The sequence below is a fragment of the Ruditapes philippinarum genome, unplaced genomic scaffold (genome assembly GCF_026571515.1).
Source record: "Ruditapes philippinarum isolate M1 unplaced genomic scaffold, ASM2657151v2 ctg2066_1_1_1_1, whole genome shotgun sequence".
Lineage (NCBI taxonomy): Eukaryota > Metazoa > Mollusca > Bivalvia > Venerida > Veneridae > Ruditapes > Ruditapes philippinarum.
The window spans coordinates 8,062-35,505 of NW_026857899.1; the positions used below are offsets into that span (position 1 = coordinate 8,062).

General features: G+C 31.8%; 3 protein-coding genes and 1 long non-coding RNA gene across 4 annotated transcripts in view; 1 reads left to right on the forward strand and 3 right to left on the reverse strand.

Moving 5' to 3' along the window:
* Positions 1-6,049: 6,049 nt before the first annotated feature.
* On the reverse strand, positions 6,050-12,663 carry LOC132751437 (uncharacterized). The gene is made up of 3 exons (XR_009628677.1): positions 12,596-12,663; positions 12,232-12,295; positions 6,050-6,136 (listed from the first exon to the last, which is right to left on the reverse strand). It is a non-coding gene; the product is annotated as an uncharacterized LOC132751437 (long non-coding RNA).
* A 981-nt stretch (positions 12,664-13,644) lies between these two features.
* On the reverse strand, positions 13,645-15,294 carry LOC132751432 (adhesion G-protein coupled receptor D1-like). Its single transcript, XM_060741586.1, has 4 exons — positions 15,175-15,294; positions 14,808-14,911; positions 14,324-14,423; positions 13,645-13,779 (listed from the first exon to the last, which is right to left on the reverse strand). Exons 1-4 carry the CDS (start codon positions 15,259-15,261, stop codon positions 13,645-13,647), a joined length of 426 nt encoding a protein of 141 aa, XP_060597569.1. The 5' UTR covers positions 15,262-15,294.
* A 608-nt stretch (positions 15,295-15,902) lies between these two features.
* Positions 15,903-21,793, reverse strand: LOC132751433 (uncharacterized). Its single transcript, XM_060741587.1, has 11 exons — positions 21,787-21,793; positions 21,262-21,451; positions 20,642-20,766; positions 19,931-20,134; positions 19,123-19,377; positions 18,579-18,619; positions 18,119-18,307; positions 17,572-17,634; positions 17,009-17,222; positions 16,492-16,588; positions 15,903-16,002 (listed from the first exon to the last, which is right to left on the reverse strand). The coding sequence occupies exons 1-11, from the start codon at positions 21,791-21,793 to the stop codon at positions 15,903-15,905; spliced, it is 1,485 nt and encodes a 494-aa protein (XP_060597570.1).
* Positions 21,794-25,540: 3,747 nt separating this feature from the next.
* The window catches only part of LOC132751435 (tetratricopeptide repeat protein 7B-like), a 31,140-nt gene continuing 29,236 nt past the window's right edge, over positions 25,541-27,444 (forward strand). Inside the window, exon 1 of the mRNA XM_060741589.1 lies at positions 25,541-25,855. Coding sequence (XP_060597572.1) covers positions 25,735-25,855 — 121 coding nt within the window. The 5' untranslated portion in view covers positions 25,541-25,734. The remainder of the gene's footprint in view (positions 25,856-27,444) is intronic.

The following is a 27,444-nucleotide window of genomic DNA, read 5'->3' on the forward strand; positions in this document are numbered from 1 at the left end:
GATGCGCAGCATCATACGTTGACAGACATGTTAACAATTTACTTTTCAAAAGAGTTGCTTATATTTTTGAAATGTGTACATCAATTATAACATATGTTCACACCTTTAAATTTGAAAGTCAGAATCAAACTGCAAAATTTTAATTATATGTACTATTAAGAACACGTTTTAGTAGGGTTTTTATAATGGAAGTGGCTAGCGTACGGGCCCGTACGGCTAGCCAAAAGTTTTAGCCGTACGTGAGTCACGTACGACTAGCAAGGACACGCTGTATTGGCTAGCCGTACGGCACTTTTCAAAATTTTATGGAAGTCGAAAATGCATATGTTATTTTATGACTTTAAGCAAGGATTTTAACCAAGAAACAGCATTAATTGTCTTTGGATGTTAACTTTTTAGAGATTAATCGCCTTGATCGCTATATATATCGATCTTTGTCATCGCAAGATGTCGGGAATAAAAAAAATCCTTTGCTTGCATTTACACCAATTGAAATAGTTTACAAAATTTTGATAATAATCCTTTTTTGTTTCATTAAGTTTAATTTTCGACACCTTTTATATGAAAAAAAAACAACAAACACTGAAAATGATTGTTGTTAGGCTCTTGATAATTGCGACAATTACCGACGGTACTGTATAGAAGTTTGTCCATCAAGGAAAGTTTGCATGTTCCGAGAAAGGCATTCTAAAATTCTATTGTCAGTCCCTGGATAGGTTTTAATAAAGGCTGAGTAATTGATTGACTGTGCTTTTATGTTCGATATTTATCTACTGTTTTGAAAATTATATAATTATTTTTGCATTTCACCGTTTTTTTTTTTCATTCAATGTTCTTTTTATTTATTTATTCCACTCCGATCATTTTTTATTCGATCCATGTGCTTAAAATTAACAAAAATGATTTAATAATTCATACAAATAAAACAACAAATGATAAGCATGAAAATCAACAATTTTATAACGTTCGACTTCCATATAATTTTGAAAAGTGCCGTACGGCTAGACAATACGTACAGTGCGTCCTGGCTAGTCGTTCGTGACTCACGTACGGCTAGAACTTTTGGCTAGCCGTACGTTTCTTTATTTTTTATTTTTTTTTTTTTTTTTTTTTTTATTGTTACGTATTTTGAACCATAAAAAATCTCCTCTACACCTCCTGTGAAAATTAAATTGTCTGGTCATTAATATTTCCTTACGATTCAACTAGATTTATCATGAATCTAAAGATGTGGGGAAATGACATCACGCGCACCTGTTTTTATACGGCCAATACACAAACATGGCCGCGCTTACTGATTTGTAGAAATCGGTGATTTAGCGATTTAAATTTTGTTATCATTCGTTTAATATTATTATTTGGCGGCAGAAAATTTGCAGACTTATTATTTATAGTATTCTTTTTCTGAAATCAAGTTTTTATTCTAACCTTGTCTTTCCCTTTAAACCCAATATTATACATTATTTCTGTTCTTGTTGTTTACTAGTTAAAAGTTTAACAAAAATACGATTCATTTCAATCAATAAAATTTGATATTGTATGTATAGACTTTAGAATCAAAATGTTATTTATGTTTTTTTGTTCATAAGAAATTAATGTTATAACTGTTATAAAAATGCATGTATTTAACTAAGATATCATTGCATGCAATTTGTTATGCATCCGGGAATTTCACTCGTTAATTAGTAGAAACGCATTTTTCAAAGCCTTTTAATTGAATCCATTTAATAGCACTAATACTAAACTAAGATACTGCTCTTACGGTTTCTAAATTATGTTTTATAGGAAACTAACATAACTGATCCGACAGATACATTTTAAATTGACCGACTTAAATAGTTTAAATACATAAAAATGGAATAAATGTATTTACATTCAGATTTTACATGAATATCTTAAACCAGCAAAGCCCCCTTAATCTTACACGCATAATTTAAGGTTTAAATAATATTGATAAAATGAAATATATTAAGTTTTTCGGCCTTCGGCTGATTGTTTTCACATTGACTTCCGGCTTAGGTATAGAAATCTGTTTCCCTCATTTCGGTGTTTGCAAGACAGATAATTTTTGTACTTTTTAGTATGTAAGATTTATTTTTTTATCATTTATCATTTTAGTTAACTTTATAATTTAGAGAATTCCTATTTTCCTATAGATAAATATGTTATTTTCTCGAGCTTCTAACACGACAACAATGAGTACCAATTCTTGGCATTTATATCCGGGTTTCAAAAAGGCGGATGCGTATTCCGTCTTATTTTGAGTTTCTAAGGCTGGTTATTTATTTTTCAGCAAAAGTAAGTATGTTTTCCTAAAAAGGGGTCATTGTGACCGGAGTGCCGGTATTCTTGATGTTTTTAAGAAAAATGACTTCACATGCATAATATTATGACTCTAGAGGCCCACTATTGGAATTGTGACCATCTCTTTCTCACCCAACTCAGGAAAAGAGCACTCTGCGTAAATGCACGCACTAACAGTAACGAAACACCTCACGCAAACTCTGAAATCATTTACAAAACATATATTTCACCAGTTACGGATAACTGTTTAAACTTATGGGGAATATTGAGCATGTGTTGAAGTTTTAAAACTTTCAAAGATATCATGCATTCGATACAATCGACCACATTACACTTCTACAGCGCCTTAACACCAACTTTGGCATTTCTGGAAAACCGTTAGAATGGATACGTTCATATCTAAGTGATCGACACCAGACTGTCACAATAAATGGTGACCTGTCAAACCCTGTCAAATTGAGCTACAGTGTGCCTCAAGGATCCGTTCTGGGACCAAAACTTTTTACTATGTACACTAAACCTGTTGGTGCAATATGTAAGAAACATGGATTGGAATACCATTATTATGCAGACGATGGACAACTGTACCTCTCCTTTAAACCAACATGTCCAGTCTCTAAGAATGACTCTTTAGATCGAGTTCAAAGCTGTCTTGCGGAAATAGTAACATGGATGAACAATAATATGTTAAAAATCAATGCTGACAAGACAGAAGTAATTATATTTACATCTCAGAGAAACCAACAGCATGTTGAGACCATAACTGTGACTATCGGAGATGAAAACATAAAACCATCAAATAGTGTAAGAAATCTTGGTGCTGTATTGGACAACAACATGACCCTGGAGAAATCTTGGTGCTGTATTGGACAACAACATGACCCTGGAAAAGCACATTAACTCAGTTTGTAGATCTTGTTATGGACAACTACGCCAGATTGGTCATATAAGGAAATACCTAAATACTGATGCAACAAAATCTTTAGTGAATTCTTTAGTCACCTCACGCATGGATTATTGTAATGCACTTTTATATGGTGTATCTAAAACTACATTGAATAAACTACAACATCTTCAAAACACTGCTGCCCGCATCATCACAGGAACATCCAGATTTGAACATATCACTCCAGTATTGAAGAAACTACACTGGATTCCTGTGGTTTATCGAGTAGATTTTAAAATCCTTATGCAAACTTATAAAGCCCTACATGACCAGTCACCAATTTACCTTAAACATTTACTGGCACTATATCAACCAACAAGAAACTTAAGATCAAAGAACTCTTCAAAGCAACTTGTTGTTGCCAAAAGTAGGACTGTAAGATATGGTGAACGCAGTTTCTCTTCGGTGGCACCTAAACTGTGGAATGCTCTCCCAGACAGTATCAGAGACTCAAAAACAGTAGATGTTTTTAAGAAATCTTTAAAAACACATTTTTTCCAGAAAATTTATAGTAACTAACTGTGCTGTATTTGTCATCACTATGAATTGGCGTGCTGTCTTTTGTTATGAGATATCTGGGTACACATTTGAAATATAATAGTCTATTTTTGAATCACATTTCCATTACTAATTACTGTTTTTATCAAATTGGATTTAGATTTCAGTTGTCTTATCTTTATTTGTGTTTTTATTATTAATTTTAATAGTTTTCACGTTTCTCTTTATTTTATTTTCAAGTCTTAGATTATTCTTCATATACATTTTTTTATTTGATCGACTGAGTTTTAGACTTTTAGATTAATCATGGTATATTTTATATTTTGTAAATGTATACATAAATGTGTGTTATTATTTTTATTACTTTTTTGTTTTTAAAGTCATTGTAAATGTATATAATTCCATTGTAAAGCGCCTTTGAACATTTTATTTTTGAGAAGGGCGCTATAGAAATGTGGTAATTATTATTATTATTATTATTATCATTAAGTATTTTTTTTAATACCGAAAAACCTTATATCGAGTAATGATGAAGATCAACAGTACACATTTCTCCATTTGATTTGAAAACAATGTGGAGTACTTACATGTATCATGATCATCTGAGTAGTTAATACCATTGGGGGAAATAACAAAGTCGGTTATTGACAATGATAATCAAAGCACTGAATTTGTTTGGGTCTCAGAATGTCAGAAAGGTGAAGGTTGTGAGATTATAAACCAATTTGTTTTTGTTAGTGCCACCAATGCTTTCCAGCCTTTAAATTGTAGTAAAATGGCCATAAGACTAATTGCAACACTGATATTCAATTCAATGTTTATTTGACTTAAACAATTTGAAAAAAAATGAGTTGCCTTAACTGGGATTTGAACTTCTGACCTCTCGCTTCCTAAGCGAGCGCGCAAACCCTCTGCCACGGTGAAGTTATATGTTAATGACCTGAAGAAAACCATATTATTCTAAATTAGGGTTTGTAACCCTTATTATTTCGACGCTAACTGTTGTTTAAAACAGATGTAAATAATCATGGAGCTTTCTATAAGCATGTATTTCTATAAAGAATAAAACAAAATTAGAAATTTTCGACCATTCGGGAACTATTTTGCTTGAAAATTAATGCGCCTGTCATTTGACCATCTATACGCAGTGATCTCCCCTGAATTTTTCGGCGTTAGTGTACATATAAAGGGAAGTAACCGCTTCAAAAAAAGCGGACTACTTTCGGCATTTTCAATTAACAGCATCAGAGTCTGAAATTTCGCTACCGGTCTGACGACCATGAAAATAAGCATGAAGTTGGAGGGACGCTGCTTTGAATAGAATAAGATGACATAATCTGATGTATTATGTTTTGGATAATGTTGAATGAACGTCTTTATTATTGAGGGGCCTCATTCCAACTGTTGTTTTGTAACAAAGGCATTTTCGGCTAAGAAGAACAAACGAACTTCCACTAAGAGAAGATAAAATCGGTTCAGAAGATACAAAGGTACGTTTATCAAACAAACAATTTTTTTTACCAAATTACCACCATTCTTTATTCAAAATGGTTCTGTCCGAAAATGATCTCCAATAAAGCTTAGAAATATTTATTCCTTGCGAACCATTTAAGGACATTTACCGCGGTCATTAAAAGGCTCTGAGGGGGGATCTTACAGCATTTTGGTTGATAAATTCATAATTCACATAACATAGCAACGTCAAATAATTTATATTATTTTTACTCGGGAACAAGATTTTGAACTCATTTTATCAAGTTTATATAGAAACATGGAACATATTGAATTCTTATTCACGTTTATTGACTCATGCGTTTGTGGTAAATATACATCATGAATCTGGTTTGAAATGTGATGCTATAATAGCGTCAACGCACGTTTTTTCTGTGTTATAAAGTCTGTATGAACGCGACAACATTTTAAGTTCGACTCAATTGAAAAAGCAACTTTTAAATGAAACATCATTGTTTTGTGTAACAATATACAGTGACGCTTGATTATGTCAACACGTGACTATACATCTTTTCCGCCCTTTCCTTCAAACTTCGTTATTACAAGTAATTGCCGAGTAGCTCCGATTGACAGTTGCAGAATTACTATTTTTTTGTCAATTGCTTAAAACACGTTTCTTGTTTTGTTATAATAAAAAAAACTCTTCTTTTCCTGTTTTATTATGAAATCTACACTCATACATTGAAATAGATTTTAGATATTATATTCAAATAATGATATTTGATACATAGCCTTCTAATTTAAGAATGTTTCAAACCAGAATTGTTTATTGTATGCCTGTGAAACTTACTTGAATTTTTGCAATTCAGTTTTCTTTGCAACAATGGCCACGCCCAAGAACGTTCGAATTATCATAATTAGGATGGCGAGATTGATCTATAGCATATAAAAAATCAAGACTTCTTATATTTGAACATAAATAAATGAAAAAAAAAACAGTAATCTTAAGAATATTTTTTTTTATTATTAGAAATAACAAAAGAATGGCAGACTGCACACGTTGCAGTGCCGTATAGGAGCGTCATAAATCAGTGAGTTACCCCAACTTCCCAAATTTGAACCTAAGTTACTAGAGAAGCAGGCAGAAACAAGTAAACCCTACGGCACTCACAGACTACCCAATGAGAGTCGTCTGCGGGCCAATTTTGATTGGTGCTCGATCGTGCGGCGAGGCAGCGAGAGCTCCGGTATCAGAAACGTGTGGAGGGACAGCTACTCTGGACAGATCAGCCGAGAGTCAGCGATCGATGTTCAGATGTGTCAACCGGGACACACGCTCCGATAGTTTCAGGTATAAAATGGACTATATATACTGTAATGTAATGAAAAAGAAAACGCATAAGCTTTAATTATACATTATTATGAATAAAAATCAAACATATGTAGTAAATTAAATTGTTAATCTAAATAGTTTATACAACTTTTACTCATAGATAACTGTGAAATTATTGTAATATATCTGTTATTGCAAATATGATACACTCAAAACTTAAAATGCTACCAAAACATAACATAATGTTTATAATTAATAAGGGAATAAAGTATCTCTTAAAGGGAGGTAAACTCTGAAAAGCTAAATTATCCAGCGCATATTCGTCTGAATCGTTACAGAGATATTTGATTATTGTTTTTTTCTTTAAAAAGTGAACGGATTAAGAGTTTCAAGCCAATATGAAAGTATTTTACAATATTATTTAAAGGACAATACCATTTAAGTTTGTGAGTAGATGTTATAGATCTACTATATCTACTGTCCAAAAATACCTACATGCCACGCGAAATCTACCTTGTGCAGAAATCTGTCTTTGTGGTCGATAAGGTGGGGATCAATATTCAAATGGTTTCTGAGTGAGGGTGGGGTCATTTTTCTCCAGATGCAGTTAGTATTTATAGAAAATAGCTCACTTTTTCTATAGAATTTTGAGCAGGGATCATTATTCTACGGGGTATCTTTAGTTCGTTTCACCGACATTTTGCTGTGAATACAATGTTCATGCTCAACACTCACCCTAATTTTTATATATACAGTTTTTAAATAGCCACAAAAGCGCATTGTTTTCCGTAATTTGCATTATCTTCATTTATATCTACGTTGCATTTTGGGGTCATTTGCTCTTCAATATTGGAGGAATAAAAAAAGTATCTATATCTATATGACATCAAGCATCAAACTTGACAAAAATGTACTAACATTTTAAGAAAAGAAAAATGATTCAAGATTCAAACAACTATTTACATGGTATATGCGATTAATGACTGATTTTGCAGTATCTATCACCATATTTCTTCTGTGTTACTAATGCAGTAAGGACTAGTTTTGCATAATTTGGCCTCTTTTTTGTAATTTACGTGGAATGTAAGTGCCGTTTGCAATGTGAAAATTATTGACATTGTTCACTTCACAATATTTTACTTTTAAATACATTTTCAAGATTTTCATGAAAATTAGCATGAATCTGGAGGGACGCTGCTCTCAACAGAATAAGATGACATAATCTGATGTATTATGTTTTGGATAATTTTTTATTATTGAGGGGCCTTATTCCAATTGCTCTCTTATAAACTGTAACTAATGCATTTTCGCTAAGAGATTAAGAAACAAAGGATTTTCGGCTTTGAAGAACAAACGAACTTCCACTAAGAGAAGATAGAATAGGTTCAGAAGATACAAAGGTATGTTTTTTAAACAAACAACTTATATTTTGACCAAATTACCACCAATCTTAATTAAAAATGGTTTTTGCCCGGAAATGATCTCCCCATATGAAACAATTATTCATTGCGAACCATTCTAGGAAATTAACCGCTGTCATTTAAACGGGGGGGGGGAATAAGTAAAAATAACCACATTTTGTTTGATAAATTCATAATTTTATATACAGGAATCACATAACAAAGCAACTTCAATTAATTTTACATTATTTTTACTCGGAAACAAGAATTTGAACTCATTTTATCAAGTTTTATCAGATTGAAATCTTATTATCAACGTTTATCGACTATTTATTTTGTATTAAAATTTGATATAGATAATGAATCTGCCACGCACGCTTTTTTTCTGTGTTAAAAAGTCTGTACGAACGCGACAACATTTTAAGTTCGATTCCATTGAAAAGGCCGCAGAAACGCTTGATTACGTCACCTTTTGACTATGCTGTTGGCTTTGCTTTTGACAGTTTCTCACAAATATGTAGTGGCGGAGTACAAGTTGGCCTGAAATATTAAACTTCGCTCATTATATATTAAAACATGAAATAAAATTTTTATGCCGGGAAAGAATCCGTCAAACCATATTTAAAAAGGGAGTAAAAGAGGTGTTTCCCTTTTGGGCAACCCGTTTTTTTTAGTTCGTCTGTTTCTTCCCCCGAAGCCCCGTTTTTAAAAGATGTTTTAAAACGCGAAGGACGATGGTACGTGGGGAAAACAGAAGGGAGAGATTTAAAACCGATTTATTTACGATTGGGAAATCGCGATGGGAAAGATTGTTTCGGGTGGGGAAAACGCGAGGTTATTTAAAAGAGATGGCCCCGGGTTTGGGGGGGGAAAAACACCCCGAATTTGGAAAAGGTTTGACAAAACCGAATTGCCACCCATGGTGAAATCCCGGAAAGGGCCCCATGATGAAAGCGCCCCCAAGGGGGGGAAGGGGTGGAAAACGAGGGGGGATCGGGAAAAAATGGTTGAAAGGGAAGGGCAAATGGGAAAAAAAGGGGGGATGGTACGATGGTGAAAACGGCCCAAAAGGCAAGAGATACTCTCGCTGCTCATGTGATATCGAACTCAGTGCTTCACGATGTGCTGAAAACGCGATGGTCACGAATATTAACATCGCGTTTTTATCATCAGACAGCCATTCGCGTACCATCGCCGACTTTAACCATCGTTTACCATCGTGTTTTCACCATCGTACATTCGTGTTTTCATTATCTTGACATCGCGTTGTCACCATCGTACCATTCGTGGCATTCGCGGTAAGGACGAAATAAAAAAATCACGATTGTTCCAAACGGAACACCGTAGTTATAGCGATACTTTACTGAATGAAATATAAAACAAATACAAATATAGCCCAGAATATATTTATCAGGAGCTAACAAAATGGAAGCACTTTCTATTTAAAGACTTTGTGTCAACTAATTATTGATATACATGTACATGTATTACAATAAGGTTATCCTAAGTGACTACTTTATGACGTCTGAAATTAAATACATGTAATCAACAACGAGTCGTAGATCTTGAATAATACACGTGCCTTTTTGTGTGGTTTCTTATTTGTCAAAGACTGTCGGTATAGGTCGACACTCGAGATCTGGTTTCGTCTTCGGAAAGAACATGCCTTTTTTACGTCCTCATTAAAAACCACGTGGAACAAAAATATGAACAATCCCTGAAAAGGAAAAAAAGCTATTCAAGATGTTAATGATAAAACTATTTAAATAACGTAAATAAACCAAATGACGTCTGAAAAATTACTTAGAACTACGCTCAATTTAGTTCAAAATATTTTTAACAATTCTTTTTTTTATTATCATGTTTGAATGGAAACTGATATATATTTTTTTTTCTTGCATTATAGTAAAATAATGCCCGGTTTATCGTTCAAATGCTTTGAAATTATTCTCTGGAGCCTATCAGCCTTCTACGCATTTGAACTCGAAACGTGCATTATTCTAAACAACTCAAGATTGATTTCTATTTCCTAGGAAAACTATGTGTGGATACACGCACGGATAAATATATCACTTATTTCAGTCTTTGGTCTTATTATTTCAAAAAATCAACTAGATTAACTATTAGAATAAATTGAAATATAAATCTTTTATCTTTGAAGTTCAAAATCAATCAATACAAATGTTATATATTACTTGTAGGGAGTTTAGAATTGCGAAGATGTACTGGAAGATTACAGTAGACTCGTTCACAGCTACAACCCCAAACATCCAAGTTATTCCAAGTAGTGGTAACAGAACTACTGTAGCTTTCAAACTGGCCCTTAAATGAAGAAAAATTATCGCAAATGTTCAAGAGTACATAGCATTCTTATTCAAACGCATCTTCCCCGTTCGTTATTATGAATAATAGCCAAGACATATTTCCGAATGTTTCGTTGTTGCCAATTGCTTGAAATACATTTTTGTATTATTTTAAAACACAATTATTTTTTATTTTTATTTTATTTTTTTTTTGTAATTGAATCTACACACCTACATTAAAAAAGATTTTTGAATAAATTATTATTCAATACAGCAAATTGTCATCCATATTTAATTTGATTATATTCTTTCTTATTAAAAGGATGTTTTACAATACTGTGAAACTTTTTACTTTGAAATGATTTTTGCAATTTCAGGGTTTCTTTGCAACAATTTTGGCCCGTCCCAATAACGTTCGAATTATAGTAATTTTAGGAGGGAGAGTTTGATCTAAAGATATTTAAATTCTCAAGGACTTATTATGTAAACACAAATAAAAGTAAATTCTAAATAAATTCATAAGAAGGCAAAATTCTATAGAAATAAAAAAAGAAATGGCAGACTGGCCACACGTTGAAGTGCCGTATATGGAGCGTCATAAAATCAATTGAGTTTACCCCAAACTTCCCAAATTTGAACCAAAGTTACTAAGAGAACAGGCAGAAACAAGTAAACCCCACGGCACCACAGAAATACCCAAAGAGAGTCGTCTGGGGGCCAAAATTTTTATGGGGCTGATCGTGCCGAAGGGAGCGAAGCTCCGGTAAACCAAAAACTTTTGGAGGGAAACATTCTGGACGAAAACAGCCCGAAGTCAAGCGTCGATGTTTTAGATGTGTCAAACCCGGGGCACCCGTCCGATTTTGTTTAAATATTTAAAATGGCTATTATTTTTACGTAAAGTAATGAAAAAGGGAAAACGGGATATTCCCTTTAAAATAAAATTATTTTGGGAAAAAATTAAAAATTTGTGTTTAAATTAAATTTTTTCTTAAATAGTTTATACAACTTTTACTCATAGATAACTGTGAAATAATTGTAATAATCTGGTATTACAAATATGATACACTCAAAACTTAGAATGCTACCATAACATGTGTTATTTATAAGAGAATAAAATATCTCGTAAAGGGAGGTAAACTCTGAAGCTTTTATCCCGCGCGCGCATTTTAAATACATGGTTGTTCACATAGCGTTACATCGATATTTAATTATTTATAAAAGAAGTGGAGAGATCAAGAGTTTAAAGCCGATGCAAAAGTATTTTTACATTCTTTATTTTGCTAATACGTATATTAATATATAATTTTAAGGACGCTAGCATTTATGAAAACTAGTGAGTACATGTAACTAACTTTATTTTGTTAAAAAGAGCGCGCAGATGTTTTTTCTTTATCTGCCGCACAGTACGCTCACAAATAATTATCTGTCATGGATGAGAATACGGGGGAGGAAGTCCTGTAAAAGTTTGTTGCTTCGAAAACAAAACTGGACATTGAACCCAATTATTATTATTAAAATAATGTATTATGCTTATTGCTATTTCTTTTAAAATAAATTAAAATTTAAAAAATAAGAATTAATCAAATTCAATTTTAAAGGAGTAGGTTAAAATTTTTGTTTTGTCTTTAAAAAAAAAGTTTAGATCTAAAGTTTTTGTTTAATGTTATATGAAATTAAGTCATAAAAAGAAGTTATCACGATTGAAAATTTTTTGTTTTTTATAAACCCTTTTTGAAAAAAGTTTCTTTTAAACTAATTGAATTTTCACCCAAATTATAAAAATTAAAATTTTTAAACCCCAAAAAAGTCAAAGGGGAGAAGAGGAAATTTTTCTGGGAAGGATAGATCTATTTTCTTTGATCAAATATTCTAAATGAATTAATATTCAAGTTGTTAAAGACCGAAACGGCCCAACCCGCGTGGATAAAAATAAGTATGACAGAATTATTCAAATTATTAATCTTTTATTAAAACTTCAAATGAAAGACTTACTGTTATCACAGTTAAGGCAGGACCGACAAATGCCCATATAGCCCCTTCTGTTGACAACCAACAACTGAAATGAAAAATTGTTAACTGGTAGAATCTTGTTAAAATAAATCTAAAACTGATCACAATGTTATTATATATATGTAACAGATACTTATAATTGTGAGAAGAAAACAACAACAAAAATACAACAAAAAACATACATCAACAACAAAAAAGTTGTTCTTTCTATCGTTTCAATGATAATGAAATGAAACAATGAATACATAAATCTAAGACTTAATTAAATGTCATTTTTAATGAAAAATGTCCTGATAAATTTTGGATATGTTTGTACTTAACCACACTTATTAACATTGAAGCTTACTGTTGTTCGGTGCTGTACCCGTCTCCAGCTGATATTAACGATAAAGAGACAATTATAAACGGAGAACCTGAAAGAAAAAGAAAAAGAAAAAACAAAGATGAAAACAATGAGGTGTAAAAAAGGTTGATTCATTGTACCACTAAAGAATTTTTAAAACATGTTATTGAGTTTAATAAAAGGGAAACGTTTCCCAAAAAACACCGGGAAAAATTAAAAAAGTCCCAGTATTTGTACTGTAAACAAAATTAAGAAAGACAGCCTATTATAATTATGTCCATGAATGCTAATTGAGAGCCTACAATAATTATTTCAATGAATGCTAACTGTGTAATAATATGTAAAATATACAACTGACTTTTAAAAACTTAAACTGGTAAGAACTGACGTTATCTACGATGAACGACTGGCTTAAATATTTATTGCAACTCGAAAGTGATTAAAGCAACGAATATACCCGGTATATAAAATACTTACATGTCTGTATTATTTATCTAACTAATACATATGTCATGAGAAAGTAATGTCTTGACTTGCAACAATGACTCATAAAACCAAACTCTCTTGGCCAAACTTGAATAACCCAATCATACGAATCGTGATTGCTTTAAGAATAAAATAGAGAAAAACAGAATCCCTTAAGAAAGCCCAACACGGCAAAATTGAAAATGTTGCAGGCTTTGGTTTAACTTAAGGAAAGGGAAAATGCAAGTTTCCCTCCACGCCCCCCCGCACCGGCTTAAGCCAGAATTTAAAAACAAAAAGATGAAAATTTTTAATTAAAAACATCCGCGATTGTTATTTTAAAGGGGGTTAAACAAAACCCTTTAATTTGAAATTTGTGCCCTTCCAAAGAAAAAACGCGTATAAACCCCAAAATAAAGAAAAGCCCGGCCAACGGGAAAACAATGGGAACTAAATAAAAAGGAATTTTTAAAGGGGAATTTTGAGGTTATTTACCTAAGGCCCTTGTTTTTCTGGTTTTGTATTAAATTAAAAATTTTGAATCAAATTGTTTTAATTTCATACCCATCCTAAGAAAAAAAAGCATATTAATTTTTTATGTCTGCCCTCAAAAAGCTTTGGGGTTTGTTTTTTGGAAAAGTTTTATTCCCCTCGCAAGCATCAAAACGTAAAACACTCAGGTACAAGTAATGAAGCAGGATGGCAACAAAACGACAAGCTATCTGTTAAACAAAAAATATAGAAATATGTAAACAAATCCTAGAATCTGTAAACAAAAAATGTAAACAAACCCGGCCGTGGAATATGTAAACAAAAATAGAATACAGCAGAGATTGTTAGTTTATAAATATATTATTTATGAAGTTCATAAAAATATAAGATAGAACGTATTTTTATTTCTTAAAAAAAAATTTTTATTTTTTGTGCTCTGTTATAATTTCAGAAAAAGGTTATTCATGTAGCTACAGTTATATTATAGCTTATAGTGTTTTAGTATTTTGTATGGAAGTAATAAAAAAATATCAATTTGTTTACATTTTGCTACTTCTATGACAAATTCTTTAACACAAAGCGATTCTTTCTTCAAACGAAAAGCATTTAACAGGCTCAAAATACATTATTAAAAGTATATAAAATAAATTGTTTGCTCTTTTCTTTTTAAAGAAAATCAATGTATTAATGTCTGAAACTTAATGTGCCTTGGATTCAAACAACGGAGCAAATTGTTAATGATTTGACTCTTTATAGGACATTCATCACCTTTACCTTAAACTGTACAGCATCGATCCCTAACAGAAATACAACTTGCGCAATAATGACAGCAACAGAAAGGTGCAGCAAAAGGTAATATCGGTCAGAACGTAGTCTGCAAAAATTGAATGATAGAAACACATGATTAAATATTTTGTAGTAAATTAATGCAGTACAATAGCTACTATGCAATAACAAGTAATGCTTTAATTTCAATGTCATTTTTAATTTTTATAGGTGGGAAATTAAGCTTATTTAAACTTCTTGACAGAAGAAGAAACGTCAGTATCATTTAAATTAAGATAATATCTCATAAAATTGACACTTTTAAATTAATATAAATAAATATACATTGTGTATACAAAAATGTATAAACCTAATAGAGTTCATATTAAATAAAAGTATCTTCATTGTTTGTAGCTTGAATTGTTGATGAAATTTAAGAAGCAGAATTTCAGAAAAAGGCCGCTAATTTAGATAATAAATTGATTAAAATTACCGTAACCATAGTAAGACGGCAATGGTGGTGGTTAACGCGGCAATTGATATACAACAGCCAATCTTTGTTAGAATTTCCAAGGAAACAACGTGCACTTTCTCTGTCTGACAAAAAAAAACACAATAAGGAAATAAATGATTAAATGATTTTTTTACAAGGTAAAGCAAATTGATAAGAGCAAAGGTTTTTGCCACATCAATACACAATTTTGATGTCGTAAGTAAAATCACTCAATATGAAATAGTAGCTATTTTAGCAAAACGTAGCCGTTATAATGTTATCTTTATTTTATCACGTGTCGTCCGTTTGATCATGGACTGCACAGTACTCTCTTTAATTTGTAATTACTTTCAAATGTTATACAAACCTGAAACATTTTGACCTGCATCAACACAGCAAAGTTTGTTAAATGTGAACACTTGCATCTGGTGTGGGAATTATTGTATCTAACCATCCAGCAACCGTCCGTACTCCATTTGCTTGTACTTTGTCTGAATGTGTTGTTTCAATAAAAGTAAATGTATGATAAAATGACTGTTTGTAACACTTCTGTATTTAAACAGTATTGTATTGTTTTTTCTTTATGTATGATTTTCCTAATCTTGTAAAATTTGTGGACCACAAAATTAAAATTTCCAAAACTTGTTATAAAATGTACCTATGTGGGTACAAGTTTTGGAAAAAAAACTCGTTTTTCTGTTCTTTTAAAGGGTTAAAAAAAAAAGAGGGCAATAATTTTTCCAAAAGATTGTTTTAAAATTATTGATGAAATTTTTTGAAAAGAAAAATTTGAGATAAAGTTTACCCTTTTTTTTTTTCCCGCCCCCATAAAACCAATATTCTAGGGGTATCAAATTTTTTGTAAACCTGAAGAACCAAAATAAATTGGGTTTCTAAGTTTCTTTTTCATTGGAAAAAGTAAATGAAAAATTAAAAAAAATAGATAAATAAAAACAACATCAAAGAAAAGTGAAAAACTTTCTTTTTTATAATACACACATGTATATCATATCCGAAACATTCTATTTTGATCCTTTATTTCAGACAACAAAACAAGTTATATGTATTGACATAAATAATTTCTTTTTCAAAACCTTATTTTACCTCGTCTGTCGAAATGTCAAGCACCACTTCAAATTGGTCACCAAAAGCAGGCTCCATTACAGCTGAGACCACATGTCCACCTAAAGTCAGTCTATTTAAGTAAAAATATCATAATTTAAACTACGTTTTGCATCCTCTCTTTAGCAGAGAACGTACAATCTACTTGGTAATCAGTTTTATCATGCTTAAGAATATTTCACGATCAAAATTAGTGCATTCTGAACTAATAATCCTTTACAATATTGTAGTATTACACTTAAAAATTAAGTATATAATGTACTATATAGATTGTTCTATCAAAACAGTAAATATAATAAGCAAGTTGTTGTATTGTAATGTTTTACAATCCAGTTACAGTCTGTTATGTATGAAAAGGTTTATTTCCCAGAAAATTTAAAATATGTATAGTACAAGTTCAACAAAAGTAACAAAAATAAATAAATAAATAAATAAATAAATAAATAAATAAATAAATAGATAAATAAATAAATTAATTAATTAATTAAAAATAAAACATAATTTAAAAAAAATGAAATGAGTTCTTCATTAACATGACGACTTTTCAGGTATAAGTTATAACCTTGTGCTGTCCATACTATTTCCTACAAGAACAGGGATAATGATATCTTCAAGTCCACCTATGGTGCCTGTCACAAGAGTAGTTTTGTTATAGCTTCCTGAAATAAGTAATTCTACATTTATATTTCAAGTTTATTGGCAAAAGCAGAAAAATATATTTGGCTTTGGCCATTTACAAAATACATGTAGTCATGTGAAGAATGGCTAAAACATGCACTGTAATATTGACAATAATAAAATACAAAGAATTGGTAAAATAGATTGTATAATAAAAGTATTTGTATTCATATGCATGAATGGTTTATTTCGGTAAATTTCTTGATAAAATGTTTTAGTTGTACTATTTTATGAGCCACACTTCCCATTTTAAAGTCCATAACACACAGTTGGAGTAAATTCAATAATATATTTTCAAATACAGTAATGTCATTTGTATAGAGATTTAAATACTATTTGATTAATTTTTTTTCGTGTTTAACAAAAGTTTATTATATTCTATGATTTTCAATTTAACTTACCAGATGCATTTTGCGACTGGAATATTATATTAACATCGCTCTGGCTTGTAAATGATCTTATTTCCGAGGTGAAACTCTGTCTTTTATGAATATTTTGAACGCTGAACGCCGTCATCTTCGACCTAACGGTTATTGTTTTCAAATCATCGTTATTAGTTTTACTCAGCGCGTCTATCAGTGTATCAAACACTGTCAATAGAGTACTCAATTTTCCCTGGAATACAACAATAAAAAAACAACAATAAGAACACAACAATAAGAACTCATGTATAAGAAACCAGAAATAAGAATAAAGTACTTTGAATGTTTTATTCTGAAGGCTAAATAAGATATGGGTCAAGTCACTAAATGGAACAAAATTATTTCACGTTTGAAAAAAAGCATATTCCCAGTCCGGCTTGTTAATCAATCATTGTTACAATGTTTCTTTCCACTTCTCACAATAAAACTTTTTTGAAAATAATCGTATAGAAAATGTTGAAATAAACAATACAATGTACTAGTTAACCAATATTTCGTGAATTTATGACATTGTAGAAAAAAGGCAAACCTGTTCCACATACCTTTTGACTAAAATTTAACAACTCTGCTTTGGAGAGAAGCATATCAAATATATGACCGCATATCTGAAATAAATTAATAAACAAAAAAAAACACATGTATTGTATAATTTGTGATGTTTTAATCAGACAACCAGACACAATGACTTTAAGTTGATTAGGAAACATTCAGATTAATACAAAATGTTATTTTTGGATGTTCAATATATATTTTAGTTGAGTTTTATGTTGCACCAACACAGTAAGTATTGGTCATATGAGGACTTTCCAGCTTGACTGGTGGAGGTCGACCTCGGATGCCTTTCCGTGCGTTATTTTAGGCGCGAACGGGCCCCTGAGTAGAGCCACCGACTTTCCGCAAGCCAGCTGACGCATGCTAGCTGGACAGCTTTCTCATATGAAATAATCTAAAATTAATTTCGGAATTCGAACCCTCAGCGATGAGGGGCAAGTAAAATTTGAAGTTAAGTACATTAACCACTGCGCGAAGATAGATACAAGCTGATAATGTTAATTCAGTGTAAAGTATGGCAGATGTTTTTGAATTTACCTCCAGATATACTTCTAGTTGAGGACTTGAAGCGTTACATAACATTGATTTATCAACAATTTCCAGAAATATACTTGTTGCCATGGCTACATCTTGAATGCTTGTATTTGTGAAGTCGTTCCCTACATGCAACAGTTTTTCGAGAACCTTCTGACTTGCGTCCATTGTCAAACTTGTTGCGTTCTCAATCTCGAATAAAGTATATACAATTTAATTTTATTTTCTGCTCTTATAAAATTGTATTTTTGTTCATTATAATTAATGTTTTTAACTTTATATACATTTTGCATTTGTCTTAAAGTTGAAATGAAGGAAAACGAATTTGTAAAAGAGAGTTTCAATATATAATGTCTCGATGACTTTAGCTGGCTAAATACACATTTATTTAACATATGCTTATCCACACAACATTCTTGTCCAACATGAGTAATTACATTTAACATATAACATAATAGCATACCTTTACCATGGTTTCTCTCAAATATATCAACGGAAGAGGTTCTATAAATATAAAAAAGAAGATATTTTAGTTTATATTTAGCTTCCTCCAAACGAGTAAGCATGTATAATACGTATGATGTGTATTAACTTCTTTAAATTCTTAAATAACTGCAATTCAACCACTTTTACATTATGACATTATGAGTGTTCAGATAAAATCAAAATTTGACATTGTGTCATGTTATAATGTATACTCACAACAATATATGTAAATATCATTCGGAAAATATCGGTAATGTTCAATTTTTAAAAAAGAGTGGAGCATATTCTTCTATATTTTTGAAGATTTTATATTTTATCCTAAACATTTGTAATTATTAATTATTGTTTAATTGCCTTTAAAATAGTTAATCTTTTTTAAAATATACAATTATTTAATCTCAGTTTGACGGTGAAATGTGAACTTTTTCTTGATCGAATTTACAACAAATCTTTTCCATGCCATTTTCATTAAATTCATTAAAATTAAATTAGACGTTTGACATAGAAACATGCACACTTACCAGATTCACAAAACTTTCTGTATAAAATCATGCCCATTCTTCTCCTGGACATATTTGTCTGTGTGAACTCAGTCTCATTCAATAACAAACATTCTCTCTTGACAGCGTTATAATTGAAGCCATGGCAAATGAAAGAAACGTTAGTAGAACAGACAAACATGCAGTGTTCCGGTGCTGAATTTTGCACAACAGCAACCGGTGCAACATTCAACTGGAAGTTCCTTTTAGCATCGTATGTCCAGTTGGTAAGACAGTCTTTCAAATAGAAATAAATTTGGAATAAGCATCCAACAATAAATAAGAAAACCAACAGAATGAACAAATTTGAAAAAAATAGGTGTTCTTTATCAAAACCCACCTTTCTAAAATTCTGCCATTGACTAGTCTTATTTTGAAATTGGAAATAACTAACGTTAATTTGATATAGAAATACTAAAATGGTAAAGAATCTGGCGGGAAAGTTGTCATTGCCCTATTCTGATGGTTTATTAAACCTTTATAAATCCACTAGCATTTATAGTTTTAAGAACTGAACGATTCCATAGACATTTTTATTGAAATTGAAACTGTAATTGTTATCTAATCATATCTTGAATTATTTTTAAAAATCGCATAGTTTTAATGTCATCAAATGGCCCTACTAGCTTCAGGCTCAATTTGATTAGAACCATTCAAACATAGTATGTTATCAATGGGCATGCAGCCAGATTACTGATATTTTCTAGTTCTACCTAGGATACCTGTCATTACCATGAAGATCTCAGAAAAGCAAATAAAAACACTAATATATAATATCCACTATAATTACCTGTCTTTTCAACAATTATTTTGACCGTTACTTTTGTTTCTATTCTGTTACAATTTGTAAGACGATCGCCGCCGTCTTTGAGGTACATAAACGTCACATTAATGATTTGGATGTCCTGAATATTGTTCATGTAGACAAGTGGTTTGGAGACTACAATCATGCCCTTTGGTGTGATGTAGAATGGCACATTAGCACTAGAAACACCTGCAACAAAATTTATACCTGTGTAATTATCCTAAAAATAAAATGATTCTTTGCCGCTTAAATGCCTAAATAATTATAAAGTTTTTACAACGACAAAGTGTATACAACATTGTCGAACTCGTACTGGAGACCAAAAATGACAACGTAAATTTGATATACAGCCAGTTTCTACGTAAAATACTATAGTACACGTCGAATGGAGTTGTACAATTGGATTGTTCAATACCTTAATTAAAGGACTAAACTAAACATAAACATATAGAAATTAGAAATTGAAACGTTTAAGCCGTACAAATGTGTTAGTTTGTACAATAATCTACGCTATACAGGCGCCAAATATAAAGATCGCACCACGTTTAGTCAAAGGGTGAAAAAAATGGACAAAATACGATACGAACTAAATGTATTTTACCAACACATTTAAATAAGATCTTTTCACTTTCTAAAAAAAACGTCCGTTAAGTACTAACAGCTAATTACTAAAGGATAATTTCTAACAACTAATACCTCGGCTCGATACTGAGAAAGGTGTTTGTGTGTCAAGGATGACCGTATCATTTATGTTTGATGTACATTCTACCATGCCCACCTCCTCACCGATCGGTGCTATTTCTCTCACACGAAGCTCTTGTCTTTAAAAGAAATCAATGTTTCCTTTTTTAATAAAACCATTCTATAGTCAACAGAGTTTTTATCTTAGAGATACACATTTAAGTAATTTATGTTTGTAACGGCAGTCAGTAGTTTTTTATTTTAAAAATAAGATACATAGTTAAATAATTTATGTTTGTAAAGCACATCTCTGATAATGGTCCTTAGTTTTGTCGTAACAGCGGAGTGATACAAAAAGGCGAAGCTTTATTGTATTTGAACATTGATTTTTTGTTTCCATATTTTATATGATATAGGTACAAAAAAAAACTATTTCTGAAACTGAACATTTTTATAAGTCGACAATTACACGCAGCGGGAATCATCCATTCACTTGATAATTCAATAAATGATTAATGGCTTTGAAGTTTGTTCATAATGTGTAATATGCTTTAGGAACAATAAATCTTTTATCTTTATTTCAAAATACACAAAAAAAATATTTTTCAGCATTGCCTTACAGCAATATTTCTTACATTTTAGGACAAGCCTTTGCCGAGATAACTGGTCTAATCAGTTTAACGTTAATCACTATGTCAGCACGAGAACCGCGTGCATCTTTCACGTGTTTACTTAGCTCCAATGATGTAGCGTTCAGCTCAGTAAGATCACGTGCAACCATAATGTCTCCAGTTCGTTTATCAATAATAAAAAATGTGCTTCCATCTAAAAATGAAACCAATATACCACTCATGTAGAAATGACAAACATATACATAAAAAGCATTTTGATATATAAATGTCTTGTGTGGATGACAGATGGCAAGTTATCTAAATACTTCAGCTTTTCATCAAATACGTATTGCATAATTATATAAGATATACATGTATCTAAAACACTAAAAACGTAGCATAAAGCAAACATTGCCGATACATTGAAATTATAATTAGAAATATCATAAAGTTCCTACCAGTTATAAAATTTATTATTTTTTAGTAAAAATGATTGCCAATGCGGCATGATTAAAATGTTCTAGGCTAGGTTTGTGGAATCCGAGTTACCATCCATGTCCCATAGAACCGTCTTAAGCAGAATTACATTTCAGGATGAAAATTATTTTTAATTAAGAGTTTTATAATATCCGGAGATGTGTTCATATGGAGGCAATCATGGAACCTCCATGCCAACATATGTATAGTCTTTAATATAATTTAGAAAAAATACCGATTCTCAGCGGGCAGACAAATATTTGATATACATATTCCATTTGAGCCGCGTCACGACAAAACCAACATAGTGGGTTTGCGACCAGCATAGATCCAGACCAGCCTGCGCATCCGCGCAGTCTGATCAGGATCCATGCTGTTCGCTATCAGTTTCACTACTTGTAATAGAGTTGGTAAACGAGCAGCATGGATCCTGATCAGACTGTGCGGATGCGCAGGCTGGTCTGGATCCATGCTGGTCGCAAACCCATTATGTTGGTTTTTATCGTGACGCGGCTCATTTACCCCCTAGTGTGTATATCCACGGAAGTTCGCCACCTACAGGCCGATGTTTGTCAATTACCGTTCCTATTTGAACATCAGCACATACGGTTTGGGTTACAGCATGCACCGGAAAATGTACATCTATATAGATACATAAATTCAAAATGTTATAAAATTTACCTTCAAATATGTTTCAAAACAATTAGATTTAAAAAACACGTACATTTCATATTACATATTGAAATAGATAGTTCTTATAAATATATATGTATAATATATTTTAAAAAACACAACAATTAAAATACCGAAATTTGTTTATTAATCATAATGCCTACTTACCACTAAACGATGTAATTCTGTACAAATTCTGAAATAAATAATAGTCTACATAAAAAAATTCAAAATAAATTATCGGAACTCACAATATAATTATTTAGAAAAAATGAAATTCAATTTCCCATAAAAAGTCAATTTCCCCAGAAAAATATTAAAATTATTTATTTTGTAGTGTATGCAAATTAAACTTTTACTATACAGAGAAGCATTATAAGAATTTATACTGACTAAAACAAACAAAAACAATATCCACGTATTTTTCCGTTGCAACATTTCGAATCTCAACACTCGAACTGATTTCAAATCTTAAAACTTAAACAATATGTTCCTATAAATTTATAAAGCAATTTGTCCCTGTCGTGAGATGTGAGCGTTATCAATAAAGACGTCATTTATTTATGTTCCATTGACAAGATACTGAAAACTGCACGAGGGTTTCTTGGTTACAGTATTCTAACACATGTTTCGATCTCATACGATGGGAAAATATTAATGCAGACTTTACGGAAGAAACTTGTCTCTTGGATTATTCATGGTAATTTATATTAATGCCCAACGTGACAACTGAACCAAGAAATATTTGTCAAATATGATGGAGCTTATACGTGAATTATACGTTTTATTTTAATCACATTTCATCATGTTGTTTATTTTAAACTAAAACAACTTAATTGTAAGATTGGTGAAAACTATTTTTTTCATTAGTTGATTTTAATTTATGGTTCGTGTAGGCAAAAAATCAACTTTCTTTTGGTCGCGGAAAACTTTTTGGTCTATTTCTCCACTAGTCATTAAATGTTAATTTCTGTATTTGGTTGGCAAAGAGAGCAGTAGTTGAAAATTAAAATCTTGGAGATTGGCAATTTGACGTTTATGAACGTTATATATTTCAACTTACCACTGAAGACAAATGTAAATTTTTTAATAAAGATATTTCTCCAACTTAGTTTTCTTGTTTGACATACTCATTGTTGAAGTGACGTAGTTCTGTGGAAGCATGCAGTACCCGTAGGTCCCAACGATGCGTTGAAATGTCCTTTTTGTATTTTTTCAGAACATGTAAATCATCCACCACTTCGCAAATGTACAATAGTCTCGAATTCCATTGCCAAAAATGTTTCAGGGATATTTGATACTCAAATTATAGCCTCTCAAACGATTGATATTTTAGTTTACTTAGTTTAATTAATGGATTATTGAATCATTTGTGTGTAGTAAAATATGAAGTTGAACACTATTATGTCAAAATGTTTAATTTTTTTACTTTTACTTTCTCACTCACCAGTTACTTTTGGCTGGACATAATGTTAGATTGAATGTGGTACTCCCCGTCGTGAAGCACAAAGGATGACGATTTTTTTTCCATCTTAATTTTGAAGGTACTAGGCATTTAAATTTTTTATTAAAAATAAAATTGAACACTTAAAGTAATTTGTGTTGGATGATCGTTGTGTGATATCTGGAAGATCTAATCTTTGAAATAAAGTGAAATCTTTATTTTTTAAAAAATCATTGTTTCAAATATTAATTTACATAGTTAATTACTCAGCCATTATGTTTCGCTTAGGACACTTGGTTTGTCAGCAAAGGCTTGATCTTGCAGGTTGGCAATGGCCACTATTGAAGGATTTGCTGCTCCAAAGGTTATAAGAAGGTCTCCCAGTGGGGTTGACCTATTGTATTAATTTGTCATGCAAGATTTGATTTACATTACAGTTGTTATTTACGAACTCCGTGTTTACATGATGTATTAAATGATTTATGTTCATTATATCGTTATGACACACTGTTTCTCAGGAAAGGATCAATCTTGCAGGCTGGTGATAGCTAGTCTTGAGGGTTATACTACTATAAGAAAATATAGTAAGAAAGCCTCTTGGTAGGTTGGTATGAAATTTTTATTTGGATTTGCTATAGTATTGGTGCGTTTGTTTGCATTGACATGGATTTGGCTTGATGATTAATATTACCAGTGTCATGATTACTGTGCTCACACGTGGACAGACATAACTATTTTATTTTGTGTTTGTTGGTGATATATAGAACGTCATATTTGTATTTGATGAAAGAGTATCTTAGTATGAATGAGATATGTGTGATCTTTAGTATACATAAGTTAATATTATTTTGATAAAATAACTAAAAAAAAATCTCACGTGTTGTATTATAATTTATATAATTGCTGCACTTTTCAGAAAATATTGCTTTAAATCTTTGAACTGTGTCATTCTTGTTTTAATGTCCAAATTTTTTTTTTCAAGAGCGTTTAAATTATATATTGTTCTTTGTATTTGCTGAGAAGAAAAGTAATCATTTTTTCCAGTTGGTGGTATGCACTAAAGAACTACATCTTCAGCTATTTGTTTTAGTTGAGTTACTTTATAAATTAATACATTAACTTTCTAGTTTTAGGAATATCAGTGTATAACAATCTACCTAAAGTAACGAATAAATATGTATAAATAAACAATTATAACATAAATAAACAATATATACAAATGAGATGAATTATTACTAATAGAGAAAAACAGAAATCCTGTATAAAGCCCAATATGGTAAAATTTAAATGTTGCATGCTCGGTTTGATTGAGTCTGTTCATAGACGGTACTGGTAATTGATTGCAATTACCGTCCACGCCCCCCGCCAAGCACCGACTTAAGCAGAATTCAACATTTAACAAAAAATGGTAAGATTTTGATTTTTGAAACATCTGCAGATGTGTTCATATATGGCAGTTATTATGGAACCTTCAATACCTTTCTATGAAACTCGATATTTTCTTATTATATCTCAAAAATCAAATGTTATCTATGAAAGATACTTATAGATCTACCAGATATATGCACAAATGTATCCAAATCATATACAATTTTCAATTCCAAATAACTAAACACTTTTAATATAAAGTGGTCCGAATCTTCATTAAAAAAAGTGGGGCGAATCGTCAGTGGAGCGAATCGTTATCGGTAAGAGTAATCTTTCTTTGCTTTGATGCTCTTCAATTTTGACATTTCGGAAATAAAAATAAAGAAAATTCTTATTACAATTATTGATTTGCAAAGATAAGTAAATGAGTAATTAGTGCGGCAAGGACTGAATGACAATTCCGAATAATTTACGAAACAAGATTGCAGAGATTCTGCTACTAAATTGTTTAGCGTGTAGTGAAATGCTGTTTAGAAATGGCTGCCAAAACAAAATCCTCCCGGCTTCAGAGCGAAATAGAAAAATGTCGTGTTGAAGGTCTTTGGACTAAGGCTTTAGAATTGATCAAACAGTTTTCATCGAAAAACACAGCACTTGGTAGGTTTTGGAAAACATCTTGCTCGTTGCCAGACTAAGGGCGAAGCCTGAGTCCCTTTTCTGGTTTAGATAATCATTAGTCCAACTAATTGTACTGCGCGACGAGAAATTGTGCTATTTTCGTGTCTGGGCAATATCTCGCCTCTACAATGCGAGATTCTGCCCCAGAACGAAAATATCTCAGAATCAAGCTTTGGCACGTCAATATATTTTGACTAGATAATTATCTGATCATGTGGTATTTCTATCCACAAGTTTTCGGTTACTGTGCAAAAAGCAAAGCAACGTTATATTTATACAGGGCTCAAGCAACTGGGCAATTTGAGCAGCTTAGTAGTTTGTGAAATTTGTCGAGTTTGAACATCAAACTCATAGTGAAACCGACTTTGTCGAGCTTTTTACTTATTGTACAGTATGTAATTAAATGTTGTATGGATCTTTACATACTGAATCTCAGTGCCTGACAATAAATAGAATTCTCACCTCTGGACATAAACTTACACAAGTTACTGCCAATAATTGACTGCAATTAACACATTTATGTCATGATATGCAAATCCATTGGACAGAAGAGGCGCATATCATCGCCTTGCAGTGATTTTTTTCACTTAATTGGGAAGAGGCCTTAGCCTCTTGATTTTGGGAAAAAATGTCGCTAAAATTGCTAATTTGGGAAGAAAAAAGCGGGTTTCAGTTAAGATTTTTGGGAAAACTGCATGATTTTAAAGAAAATTTCAATTGGGAAGAGGCCTTTTATCGGAGTCTGTAATATAAGCAGGAAAATCACTGCCTTGTTCCAGTCAAACCCTTTCATCAATATCAAGAGATGGGCATATCGTTGGGTTGTTCTGGTCAGACCCTTTAACTCAGAGTTATGGCCCATAAGAAGTCATGCAGTATGCTTATAGAGCAAAAATCATTTCCGCGCTACTTCTCTGCAACTACGGGCTGGAATTCAACAAAACTTTATGGGAACCTTTAATACTAAGAGGAGATGCGCATATCATCGCCTTGTTCCGGTCAGACAATTTAACTCAGAGTTATGGCCTGCTATTAGTTATGCTGTATGCATATAGAATAATATTTGTTTCCGTGCTACTTCGCTGCAACTACTGGCTGGAATTCAATGAAACTTTATGGGAACCTTCAATACCAAGAGAAAATGTGCATATCGTCACCTTGTTTCCGTCAGACACTTTAACTCATAGTTATGGCCTGGGATTAGTTATGCAGTATGCATATAAAGCAATAATTGCTTCCATGCTACTTCTCTGTAGCTACTGGCTGGAATTCAATGAAACTTTATGGGAATCTTCAATACCAAGAGGAGAAGCGCATATCGTCGGCTTGTTTCGGTCAGACACGTTAACTCAGAGTTATGGCCCTTGATTAGTTATGCAGTATGCTTATAGAACTATTATCCTTTCCGCGCTTTTTCTCTGCAACAATGGCTTGAATTCAACAACTCTTTATGGGAATCATCAATATCAAGAGATGTGCATATCGTCGGCTTGTTCCGGTCAGACCCTTTAACTCGGAGTTATGGTCCTTAATTAGTTATGCAGTAGGCATAAAGAGCAAAAATCGTT